Source organism: Peromyscus maniculatus, chromosome 7 (genome assembly GCF_049852395.1).
Source record: "Peromyscus maniculatus bairdii isolate BWxNUB_F1_BW_parent chromosome 7, HU_Pman_BW_mat_3.1, whole genome shotgun sequence".
NCBI lineage: Eukaryota > Metazoa > Chordata > Mammalia > Rodentia > Cricetidae > Peromyscus > Peromyscus maniculatus.
The window spans coordinates 20,598,183-20,611,618 of NC_134858.1; the positions used below are offsets into that span (position 1 = coordinate 20,598,183).

Genomic DNA, 13,436 nt, shown 5'->3' on the forward strand with positions numbered 1-13,436 from the left:
GAGTACTGTCTCCCCAGGTTTTCTGGCCCTTTTTTTCCGACCCATTTTTTCTGCCTGTTGACCCAGGGAAGGAGATGCAGGATTGAAGAGTGCGGAACCTTGGTCCTTACCTCTGTATTCTGGACACCTCATAATTAAAAAATGGAGTGATAATGGCACTACCTTACAGTAGTCCTGTGAGGATTATATAAGTGGCTGTTTAAAGTGCTTTTTGAAGTACCTGGTATGTAGTAAATGCTCTAAAAAGTTTAGTTATTGTTAATAATTGCATCCATCACATAACTTATGTATAATTTTCATATTCCCTATAGCACCAGATATGACCAGCATAGTAGCATTTTCTGTTTACCTGAAGAGAAGTTACCTTCCATCCGAATTAGAAGGAAATGTGGTTGTTTCTTATTCCAGACCAACAGGTAAAATATACAATGATTTGCAACCTTATAAACAAAATTTAAGTTAAATGACGTAAGTGTTTAAGATAGAAAAGAATACCATTAAAGAATGTTCTTTTCTACTGCAACTCCATGAATTATTATTCCAAATACTTCCATGTGTTGTGTTAATGACAGTGTGTTCATATGATTTCTGTGTGTACTGTCCTCTTTCACCTAATAGCAAATATGATGTATTTTTTATTAGCACTAGAAAAGTGTTCTCTAGATCATACTTCATTTATTTAAACTAAAAGAGCTGGTATGAATTAGTGAAAAAAGCATGAAGCCACTATTCAATTTTAGATAGTTTTTTAACTACTAAATAAAACTCCTTACCTTCCATGTTAGAGTATTTAGGAACAGATCTGTTACATTTTCATCTGGAGTTTAAGGCAGTTTTTTTTTTTTTTTTTTTTAGATTTAAAAATTTTATTTTAAAAAATTAGCATACAAGATATTAGATATCATTAGATTGTTCTTAATAGGCATGATTAGGTTCTCTCTAGACTAGGAGTGATTATCCTATTACAAACTTGAACTTAGTTGACTTTGGTATGATCGTCTTTTCCTTTCTTGTGTGGTAATTATTTCATAGTAACACTTGGATGTCAATTGGTTGTTAGAAAATAAAAATTAGTGGGTAACTCTTTAAAAGGTGTTTCAATGTAGTAGAGCTGGTAATCAGATATTGCAGCAATTTTATATTTGTGTTTTAAGAACATTTCTGGACAGTTTTAAGGCTTATTTTTCCAGTTAAAAAGGCGTCTAGTTTTTAAAAAACCCAAGTCTCTATATTTTTATGCTCACTTTAGCTTAACATCTGAGTAATCAGTTACAATATTGCATAGTTGTTTATAGAGATGGCTGATGTCTCAATTTATACAATTCTTTCACTAATATTCAAGGAAAAGTAGTGATACTGGTTGAAAAAAAAAAAAAAAAAAGAGAGAATGGCTAATGCCTTGTGGACCGCACACTCAAAGTGCATTCAGATACTGTGAAATCGACCATTGCTCTGTGGCCTGCAGTGGCATTTACCATTTTGGTCACATTTACTTTCTTATAGATAGAATTTAGAATGTCATAAATTATCAGTAAAGCAGAGGTCCTGACACTATTTGGTTCACAGTTAGTTATAAATGAACATAAGAAGTGTGTAAAATAAGAACAAGAAGACAATCCTTAAAACCTGAATGAACATTATTCCAGAGTAGTATTTATGACAATTATTTCAAGAAGGACTGACTGGAAATGTTAACATTGTGCTTTTACATTTTCACTCAACCTTCCCACTTGATATTCTTCATGTCTCTTGGATAGTGAGTTGCTTTTTTTAACCACATTTATACTGGAGTACCATTCCCATGTACTTTTGAGAACAGAGGCACAAACACATTGTTGAATTTCATTTACTTAGGGTTTGCTCTCCAAATAAGGCTTTTGTTTTCTTTGTTGGGATACATGTGCTATTCCTGTAAATTTAAATTATATTTTAAACAGATGTGTATCAAATTTGTCTTGTAGCTTTACCACAGATAATTAGTTTGCATTCTTTCTTTCCCACTGTCTTTTGCATTGCTTCTTATGGATAGATCGAAATCCTGATGGTAAGTGAAAAGATAAAGGAGAAAATGAATTATCAGGCTCAAATTTGTTGTTAAACTCAGTGGGTGTTACACCATGATCAACCCTTTACATTGGCTTATGTTGTAACAGACTTCTTTAGGGCGATGTCTTAGTCTTGCTATGAAGGGCAATGTGCCTGTTTCAAGAGGATTCTCATTACAAATGAGGTGAAAGGTAAGAACAGAGTGACTTAAATAAGATTTGTTTTTAATTGTACGTGTGTGTGTACATCAGGTTGGTGGGTGTATGTGCATGTGTGAGTGCGGGTACCCTCCGGTTTGGAAGAGGGGTTGCATCCCTTGCCTCTGGAGTTATAGGTAGATGGGAACCGCCTGGTGTTGGGAACTTGATTCCTCTGGAAGAACAGCTGTGCCCTTAACTGTTAAGCCATCTCTCGAGCCCTGGAATGCATTTGTTGAGGAACACCAAAAATGTCATTGGCAAATTTTTGCTGAAAGTCCTTAGTACATGTTCATTACTAGATTATTTTATCCACATTAAAGAATAGAGAATTAAAAATGTACATGCCAGTTAATTTTAAATGTTCTTCTACATGCTCAAATAAACCAACCTGTGTCTGATAAGAATGCTATGTGAACTATTATACAACTGTCTCTTGTCTCATTCAGGATTTCTAAAAGATTGGTCTGGCCAGGCTGAACTTGCCTGAGGTAGTGTTGTTAGTCACTTTCCCATAGTGCACACATGCCAGGCTCTGCTAAGTTTACCTTAGTTTCTTAGCTTTCCCAATAGATGTGATCTCTTTAAGGGTGGAAATAAATGACTCCTCTTTGAACTGTAGACTGTCAGGGTGCACAATAGACATTAAGTATCTCCTAGTTTACTTTCCCCTTAAGTTATATAGATTTAACACAGCAGATTATCTTTATTAAAGTTACCTTAAGACAAGTTTTAGATAATAATATCCACCAACTAGTAGTAATTGGATATAGTTAAACCACTGTTAAAACAGCAATATTTAGTCACACAGTCTCTTTCTTTCTCTCTTTCTCTCTTTCTTTCTTTCTTTCTTTCTTTCTTTCTTTCTTTCTTTCTTTCTTTCTTTCTTTCTTTCTTTCTTTCTTTCTCTCTCTCTCTCTCTCTTTCTCTCTCTCTCTCTCTCTCTCTCTCTCTCTCTTTCTTTTTTTTCTTTTTAAAGACAGGATCTCTCTAGGTAGCCCTGGCTGTCCTGGAGCTTACTATATAGACCAGGCTAGCCTCAAACTCACAGAGATTCACCTGCCTCTGCCTCCTGAGTGCTGGGATTCAAGGCGTGTGCCACTACACCCAACATACTCATACAATCTTGATGATGCAACAGTCTGAGTCATGTAGCCTGTAATAGCATGTGATCTAAAGGCAAACATATATTTATATGTGCAATGTGTTGCTGGAGTGCTTCTCTCCAGGTTCCACCAAGCCCCGCAGTCCCACAATCCACGTATAAAATAATCACTCAGACGCTTATATTACTTATAAACTGTATGGCCGTGGCAGGCTTCTTGCTAACTGGTTTTATATCTTAAATTAACCCATTTCTAAAAATCTATACCTTGCCACGTCTCTTGTAACTTACCGGCGTCTTTACATGCTGTTTGTCCTGGCGGTGGCTTGCAGTGACTCCTTCTGCCTTCCTGTTCTTTCTTTTTTCCTCTCTGTTAGTCCCGCCTATACTTCCTGCCCAGCCACAGCCAATCAGGTTTTATTTAGTGACCAATCAGAGCAACTTGACATACAGACCATCCCATAGCACAGCCAAGTGCAGATCATCTCGACACCTGCACTCAGGCCCGTGGTCCTAATCATCCTCTATGCGAACCTGCTGGTAAAGCCACGAGGAACCCAAGGAAGGGCTCCCACAGGACATACAGAACATCCCACAGCAGCAATGTCTTAATATTAGTGTAGATTTGTAGCTTAGTAATATGAAACTTACTTGATAAATTAAAATTTAGTTGAACTAAAACTATTACTATTTAAATTCTAATCCTCCAGAGTGTATGAAGCTAATACAATTTTAATTTAAATTTTGTAAATTACCTTAGTCTTATTCAAGTGGTTAAGTTTAAAAGAGTAGGTAAAGGTTGTTCTTGAAAAATATTTACCACTTTTATCATAAGCTCAGCTCAGACCATGAGAAATATCAATCAGAATGGAAGTTTCCATATTTCAATATACAGGTGATCATGATTTTTAATAATTTCTTTTGATGTGGTTTAAATTATTATTAAATGCAAGGGAGCAGGGTTGAAATACACAACTGTATCTAGTAGTCAAAGGCCCCAATATGCTGTCACTCAGATCTCACTCACACACACACTTTATATTTCGCAGACAGATCCATTTTCTTGTCTTGATCTCTTCAGGCCGTGTTGCAGAAAAAGGTCTCCCGTGTCAGAAAAAGGAAGTGAGGTTTATGTGGTCTCACAGGAGTTAGCCTCCATTATTTCTACATTAAAGTTACATGCCATGGGCGGAGAAAAACGTGCCCGTAGACAAAGTACAGTATATTACCTGTCACTGCAGGAGGGGTCAGGAAGTCCTGGCTACCAGACATTGCTGCTCCTCTGGACTTCCTGTTTGCAGTAAGAAATGACTCCAGCAGCCTTGCAGAGCGTTCACAGGTCTTCTATAGAAGTCTAATTTATAGATGTGGCTGTCCTATTCGCGTATATGTGTGCATGTGTACACACACACACACACACACACACACACACACACACACACACACTATGTCCATTTTATTTTTCAAGCACTTGTTGGCTTCCTGTTTGAAAGTGATCCTGGGCTGGTGTGTATGCCAGGTGTAATTAGAATTTTAGTCTTGGAAAATTGTTCATTCAGGGGTGGTTTTAATGTAACTTTTCTCTCTGATTGACAAATGGCTTTGTGATTAATTGCATTGTAGCAGTTGTTACTATCCATTTCCTCTAGCGGGTTATGGGAAGGGAAGCCATATGAAAGGGAGGTGATTCAATTTGCCTAAAAATTCCAGATCTTATACAGCAAAGTCAGACTGATGAATGACTCGGTTGATATTGGAATCCAATGAATGATGAACACTTCTTTTCTCAGCTTAGATTGCAGAGTTGAGTTAGCCAGCTAGGCAGACAGTTTTTGCCAAGAGCAGAGAGGAGGTGTCACTGGGGGCACAAAGAGTTAGGACCAATTAGGCTTTTCAACCAGGTTCAAAACTGTTCCAAGAGCAATAGTGAAAAGGTCTTTATTTTAATTTTTCTTTTTCTCTTGAAGCAAGGTTTCGTGTAGCCCTGGCTAGTTTCAAGGTCGATACATAGCTAAGGATGACTTTGAACTTTTTACCCTTCTGCCTTTAGATTCCAAAATCTGAGATTACAGTATGTGCTACCACAGAAGGCTTGAAAAGTCTATTAATCCAGGCAATTCTTAAAAAAAAAATCCTTTTACTTTATGTGCATGGATGTTTTGCCTGCACGTGTGTATGCATACCATGCCTGTTCCTGGGGCCCAAAGGGGCCAGAAGAAGGCATCACATCCCCTTGAACTGGAGTTACAGATTGATGTGACTTGCCATATGAGTGCTGGAAGTCAAACGTGGGTCCTCTGGAAGAGCAGCAAGTTCTCTTAGCCATGGAGCCATTTCTCCAGCCCCCCTTTTCTTCTTTTTTAAAAAAGATCTTTATTTATTATGTATACATTGTTCTGCTGCATGTGTCCCTGCAGGTCAGAAGAGGGCACCAGATCTCATTACAGAAGGTTGTGAGCCACCATGTGGTTGCTGGGAACTGAACTCTGGACCTCTGGAAGAGCAATTAATGCTCTTAATCTCTGAGCCACCTCTCCAGCCCCTCTTTTCTTTACCATAAGTGTGCACACACACAGAGCCTTCTCTCCAGCCCCTCTTTTCTTTATCATAAGTGTGCACACACGGAGCCTTCTCTCCAGCTTGTTCCCATTCCTGATCTCCTGCATTCTCACCAGTTTCTTCAATTTAAAATAAAGCCAGTGTTGTTGATCATCCCTGATTTTAAAATCATGAGTCCTTGTACCTGGTGCAAGTGGTGTAGAGGCTGTGACACAGTTTTTGGAGAAAGTTTGCTTGAACAGTTAACTTAGATTTAGTTGAAAGTGTGTATCAGTACAAAGAGTTAGGACCAATTAGGCTTTTTCAACCAGGTTCAGAACTGTTTCAAGAGTAACACTGAAAAAGTCTTTATTTTAATTTTTCTTTTGTTTTTCTTCAAGCAGGGTTTCATGTATTTGGTTTGAACAGTTAACTTTTTTAGTTGAAAAAGAACTGAATTTAGTTGAAAGTGTATATATAAGATTATATTCTTTGTGTATAGAGTAGTCAGAAGTTAAAGCATTTTTGTTGTACTATTCATTTGAAATTAAAGAGATAGAAGCAACTTTTGTTCTTTCCACACTATATCTGTTAACCAGGGGTTGTAACTTATCTATTATAATAGAAACCCATTTAAGGCTTCGTTTTCATAATTTGGGGATATGTAATATATGGAATTTCCTTAGAGTTAGCAAAGAAGCACTTTGTAATTTTTTATGTGTGGTGGAATTGATAACTGTGGCTTGGCAAGTATCTTAGAATGTGTTACCATAATATTTTGACTCAAAACTTTTCATCATTAATAAGTACAAACACATATGCCCCTAAAACCCTCACAGAACATCAGAAAGTGATACCTGGGGACTTTTCTGAACACACACCATTCTAGGATTCCAGAAGTAAATTTAACATCTGTTGGTTACGAACAAAACCTGAGCTGGGTAAGAACTGGTGGGTGACAAATTGTGTGGAGAAGAATGACGGGTGTGCCCTACGTGATCAGAAGAAGCATTTGATTGTTTCCTTCACCAGCAGGGCCCAGCCCTGCTGATCTTCCCTCACTGTCCTAGGAGGAAGGACAGAACACATCTCCATCGTCCATGGGGACTCGGCCCCAACTCAGTCATCTTGACAAACTGTGTTTCTAATTTCAAGGCCATATTTTAACTGCTTCTGCTTTTACTGTTGTAAAGCTCTCACTGACTCCCCCACAGAGAAATGAAGAGATTAGTTTGCGAATGCACTAAGTGGGGTGGACATTTTGAGTTTTCCATTTCTGTACAGGACTTCAGTAAGATGCCGATTTCTATGTTTTGCCCCCACCTTTCATATTATCTTGTCAGAAACAGAATCCTAGAATGAAAAGAGAGCAAGCTCAAGGTTAAAATAACTGATTTTTAGATTTATAAACAACCTTATAAATTTAGTTTCAATTCTTGGTTGTTTTACAAAAAGAATGAAAAGTGATTTAAAATAATTTTGAGAATGAAATTATTCAGCTTTGTTATTAAATTAATTTAATTAAATTATTCAGTTACCTGCTTAACTATACCTGTATGAATACTGACAACATTTACCATTAAATACTAGGCTTGAGTTATAAAAATTAGAACTTAAAATTATAATGTGAAATTGTGATAAAACCTAATTCTCCTAAGTAACATTTTTAATATTAATGTGTAAAATTGTCATGAACTTCAGAAAATCTCATGTACATTGAACTTTCACAGTAATAGTTTATTGAAAATAGTTAATATAATTTGAATCCTTAATATGTGAAAGTATCTAGCTGGGCGGTGGTGGCTCACGCCTTTAATCCCAGCACTTGGGAGGCAGAGCAAGGCAGATCTCTGTGAGTTCGAGGCCAGCCTGGTGTACAGAGTGAGATCCAGGAAAGGCACAAAGCTACACAGAGAAACCCTGTCTCGAAAAACCAAAAAAAAAAAAAAAAAAAAAAAAAAAGAAAGAAAGAAAGAAAACAGTATCTAAGAATTTAGAATGTCTTGGGTAGACCAATTTCAGATATAATAATACAGAGTCTCATGGAAACTGAGTGTTCTTTGTTCATTTTAACTGATAGCTGTAGGCTGTGGCTAGGGCTTTGAAAATCTTAAAGAATTGTCTCAGTAATTGAATGATTTTCATGGTATCTAAATGGGCTGGTCCTTAAAAATATCCTGCTTAAATATAGACCTCACGCCTATGCTTGTTTGAACTCTTTAAAATAGTTTAATCAATTCTTTAAGCATTTCATTCAATATATTTTGATTATATTCACTCCTGCCCTTCCCCCACCCTCCCCAGATCCACTTCTTCCTCCCCATACCCCCTTTCTGTTTGATGTCCTCTTTTTGAAAATCTCCAGTCCCCAAATTTTCACTTTATAATGTTTTAAAGATGACTGTGTCACAGCAGACATCCCGGTCCTCTGGCCCTCACGGCTTTCCCATTTCCTCTTCTGTGATGTTCTCTAAGCCTTAGGTGTAGGCATGGTATTGCTGATGTGTTAACTGGGGACAGGCACCCTATGTTCAGTTGTTCTTTGCATTTTCTCAAGTTGTGGCTTTCTGTAATGACCTCTACCTGCTGCAAAAGGAAGCTTCATTGAGCGGGGAGAACCACACTTGCCTGTTGACAGTATTTAGAGTGCACTTAAAAGTTATGCTGGTGTAGAGAGATGGCAGCCGCTGGTTCTCCTGATTTCATGGCCTTAGACACAGGTAGGTGGTGAAGTTTACAGTACCAGATAGGAATTCCTTCGAGCTGAGCAGCCATAAGTCCGATGAGATGCCTGTTGGTTACGCCTAGGACTTAAGTGCCACTATTGTACCTTTCAGCATACCTCTCTTTTCTGCAGTTTTTGTGGTTTGAAGGTATTGCATCTCTGTAGGACTCTTGATGGCTTTGTTCTCTTGGCAGCTTGTATTGCTCCTTCCCATGCTGTAAGACCTAGTCCTCAGGAGGAGGCTTCCAGGTCACTTCTAGCTAGATTCCTCCAAGTCCTTTATCTGGGAGACAACCAGGGCAGTGGCAATAGACTGGACACCTCCGGGGTTCTTGCAGCAACCTGAAAGAAGCTTCCCATGCCAGGCACTTGGAGTTGGTAGACAGTCTATGTTTTCATGCGGGGTCATTATCACCACAACTGTGTAACTTTAGTTAAAAGTATGTATGCATACAAATACACTTATATATTTTAATTGAACATAAAATAGGATTTTCCATGGCTTTCTCAAGCACCCTCAGTGTAAATTATCCCTCCTCCTCTCTGTGTTTCCGCTCCCCTAGGTAAGTCTTCCAGTCTGGTTTACTCAGTTTCCCCCTATAGCAACGGTGCCATGCCGTCTCCTCTTCTAGAACCCTGTTCCCCTCTGTGCTCTACGACTCCGTGGCTTCCTTTTTCCTTTCCTTGAACCTGCAGTTTCCTCGGGTTATATATCACACTGAAAGATTCCGAACTCGGGTCCACAAATAAGAGAAAACACGCAGTGTTTGTCTTCCTGGGTTATCTCACTCAGTATGTTTCTTCATTTCTGTTCATTTACTTGCATTTTATCTCTCTCACTCCCCTCCGCCATCTCTTCACACTAAAATAAATGAATGAATGAATGAATGAATAGATGTGAGTCCTGGTAGTGTTTACCAGTTTCTTGGCTGGAGCTAAACGGAGAGGCAGGCAGCAAACTTCCCAGTGCCCCGCTCAGAAGACACAGTCTTTCTACCCAGATGTTTGTCCAACTCAGATCTACAGTTTTAATTTTTTTGTAATTTCAGGAATTCCTCGGGTTATCCAATGTAAATTTAGACTTCCCCTGAAACTAATTTGCCTACCAGGTCAGCCTTCAAAAACTGCAAGCCACAAACTGACTATCGATACCAACAAACCTCCTATCGGTCTGCCCAGCCTCTTTCCAGGTAGGACTTGGGGTACACTCCGTGGGGAGCTGGGAATGCTGGGGTTCCATGTGGAATGCTCCAGCAGCAGGTGTACCTGTAGGGTGAGGATCCGCCCCCTTCTTATGCGCCTGCTCAAAGGTGAACAGCCTAGTCAGTAAGGTGATGGTATACTTTCTATGTTTTATTAACATTTTTATAATCATTATTTTGCTTCAGTGTTCAGATATAAAACAATAAATGATTCTTTTCTAGGTCGGAAGTTTTGGCTTGAAACATAAATATTTATAGTTAAGTGTTACTGTAGACCTTTGGATGTTTCCTCTTCTTAGTATTCATAACAGTTCATCATTACCGTCGCTTCTGAGGTTGTCTCAGGGATGGCCGTTCCTCAGACTGTTGCTACAGCAGCAGGAGGAGCAAATGCTCTGGTTGCTGAGTGGTCTCTGTGTCTTGGACTCGAGCACACAGAACATCCCACAGCACACTGCTGAGTATGCTGGGGTGATTTCTGGGTGTCTTAGAAGAGCTGCGGCTTTGGCCACCTTGCACGGCATTGTAATCAGGGTTTGGAATAGACACCTGCCCGCTTTCTGTTTTCATATAATTTCTTTTCAAACACTATATTTTGATCATGATTTCCCCTTCTCTCACTTTCTTCCTGATCCTCTGCAACACCCAACCCGTGCAATTTTACTGTCTCCCTCCCCCGCAAAAAAAAAAAAATCCATAGAACCACAGAATTGAAAATCAAACTAGCAAAAGATAAAAGAAACAAACGCACAAACAAAATGCCAAAGCAGAATGAAATGAAGAGCTCCCCCCACACCAAAAACAAAACAAAACCCCCAGAAACTCATCAATTAGTTTGCTTTGTGTTGGTCAACTACTGGGCGTGGGGACGGCCCTGGAGTGTAGTTCATGTACTCAGTGACACTGCATTGGACAACATTGATTCTCCTCTCACCAGCTGCAGAGAACTCCTTGGTTGGGGCGGGAGCCCAAGCCCTCTCCCCCTCTTAATGCTGGGACCCATCTGGCTTAAGCCTGTATTGACCCAGTGCATGCTGCACAGTCTCTGTGAGTTCATGTGTGCTTCCGTCCTGTTGTGTCTGGAAGACACTGTTTCCTTGGAGTTATCCATTACCCACGGCTCTTAGAATCTTTCTGTCCTTAGTGATGGCATGGAATCAAAAGAAAAAAAATCTGAGAGTTGAACAGCCTTTTAAAGTACTTTATTAAAAGTCAACTCTGTTCACTATGAGGTATTTTTACTCTTGTATTTAAGGTGTGATTTTTAGAATCCAGACTATTTACCACAAAACTGAGAAATTTGTTGTAAGTCTTCCCTTTGTGTTATTACATAAGATGCTTTTGATTTGTTACTCATTAAAAGAGTAGGGCTTATTTACTTTGGTTTTTATTTTGAGACAGGGTCTCACTGTGGAACTCTGCCTGTCCTGGAACTCACTATGTAGAGCAAGCTGACCTTGAACTCAGAGAGACCCACCTGCCTCTGCCTCCTGAGTGCTGGGATTAAAGGTGTTCACCACCACACCCAGCCAGGACACAGGCTTTAAAACCTTCATTTATATATTGCCATGCAAAAAAAGTATTTTTAAAAACAACCATTCAAGTCTTAATTTTGAATCGAGCTCGTGGACACATAGTGAGTAGTTGTTTTTTTATTTTTTATGTATACAGTGTTGTTCTGCCTGCAGGCCAAAAGAGGGCACCAGATCTCATTAATAGATGTCTGTGGGCCACCATGTGGTTGCTGGGAATTGAACTGAGTACCTCTGGAAGAGCAGCCAGTGCTCTTACCTTCTGAGCTATGTCTCCAGTCCCGAGTAGTTGTTTTTTTTAATGGTTTCCTCCCTGTTATTTTTCTCCTTTCTCCCCACCTTCTTTTTCTTCCTCTCCATTTTTTGTAACAAATCTAGACAGTAAAAATGTAGCACTTTGCACAAATTATTTCCTTGGATTGCATAAACTGCCATGGGCACATAGTTGGAAATTATATGTGGAACAATAACAAATTTATTGATGTTGTTGATACTGTTTAAGTATTGGATTCTGAGATGTTGACCTTTATTGGCATAAACAGAGCTCAACTAGAGATCGAATAAAAAACATAGGCTGTTAACCAGGGAGTTTATCTTGGTAAGATACAACATAGACTACATTTTTTAAAAAGCTTGGTGGCCCCCCATTTTCTACTGGTTTGGAGCCTGTTTTGTTGATATTGTCGGGGTATCTTGCCTGTCAGCCTTTTACTTGCTTTAGAAACAGCACTGAGTGACAAATTGGAAGCTGTTTTCCCCAAGATTGTATACGTGTAATATGTATTTTTATTTTAAATACAATGAACATGATAGAGCCATGTAATTGTGAAAGTAATTCTAACTCTATAAATAAAAGCTCTTATATGTTGACATTAGATACAGTGGCTATTTCAAATCTATATATTCTACTGAAAGAAATGGATTAATGAGCTTCATACAGAAGAAATAATTTTAAATCTATGTTTCTTCCTAATTGTTTATCTACTTTTTTGTGAAGAAATATAGGGCATATGTGGAGTGATTTTACCTTTCATTACAAATAGATGAGAAGTTTAAAAAATAGATAAGTTCACACAAAGAACCAGCCAATCATTTACTATCCAGTAATACATACATCTATTTCTTTATTTTTTCCTAATGTTGCTAAAATAATTTTTGTAAGCATCTACCCCTCCCATAGAGACTTTTAAAATATTTTTATAAACATCTTTATAAATATTTTCACTTGTGACTTTGTTACATGGTGTTTTATTATAAATGGACACCATAAAATTATCTGACTCATTCTATTTTTAGATATTTACATTGTATTCTTGTGATATCCTTCCAAAAAACTATTTTAAATTTATAATCATTTCTTGGATGAAGGTCTGAAAGTGGAGCTAATAGGTTAAAGGTTAAGAATACTTTGAAACCTTTTGAAATTTACAGTAAAATTGATTTCTTTAAGGGCCAGAATTTGTGTTACATGATTTTTCTCAACTCAGTGAATATAAACATTTTGGAGCACAATCAGTTGCAGGTGAGGGTAACTTATGATGTTTGAAGTGTCTATATTTAGATAAAGTGAATGCAATAGATTCTCTGGAATCCTCCAATAGGGACAATTCGTTTTTGTTTTGGTATCAATATAAACAACCTTTTAAAACATTTCAAGTTTTACTACAATTTTCTGTTTCAATGATCATATTTTTTCTCTGTTGATCTCAACCTTTCCCCCGCCTCTGTCTTTTTGGGGATAGAGCCTCTCTATAGCCTAGGCTGGCCTCACATCAGAGTTCTTACTGCTGTGTACATGGGGTAATCGACATTCACCACTATGTCCATGATAGTCTTCTGAAGTTGGCTCAGACATCTTCCTAGACATCTGCAAATCGTAGATGTTTTCTTTGCTTTCTGGAATGACATTGTTTCTTAGGTTTATTCTGTGCATGTTCAGTGCCTCACACCTGTGCTCATCTATGAAAAATAAATAATGAAAATGGAATCATTCCAGAGTGTTACCATGAGGCAGAAGTTGAGCAATTGGGAGCTGCTGTGAAGACCAGCTAATATAGTTCAAACATGCATTTTAAATATTAACAAAGTAAA

At 38.2% G+C, this 13,436-nt stretch overlaps 1 protein-coding gene across 3 annotated transcripts in view; it reads left to right on the forward strand.

The window, feature by feature from the left end:
• Bbs9 (Bardet-Biedl syndrome 9) overlaps nt 1-13,436 on the forward strand; it is a 425,345-nt gene that overhangs the window by 198,123 nt on the left and 213,786 nt on the right. For 2 of the 3 annotated variants that reach the window (XM_016009926.3, XM_016009929.3), the window contains 3 exons: nt 312-416; nt 2,030-2,044; nt 9,661-9,801. In XM_016009926.3, the coding sequence (XP_015865412.1) occupies nt 312-416; nt 2,030-2,044; nt 9,661-9,801 (261 nt within the window). The remainder of the gene's footprint in view (nt 1-311; nt 417-2,029; nt 2,045-9,660; nt 9,802-13,436) is intronic. The other variant, XM_006991684.4, reaches the window with a different exon arrangement.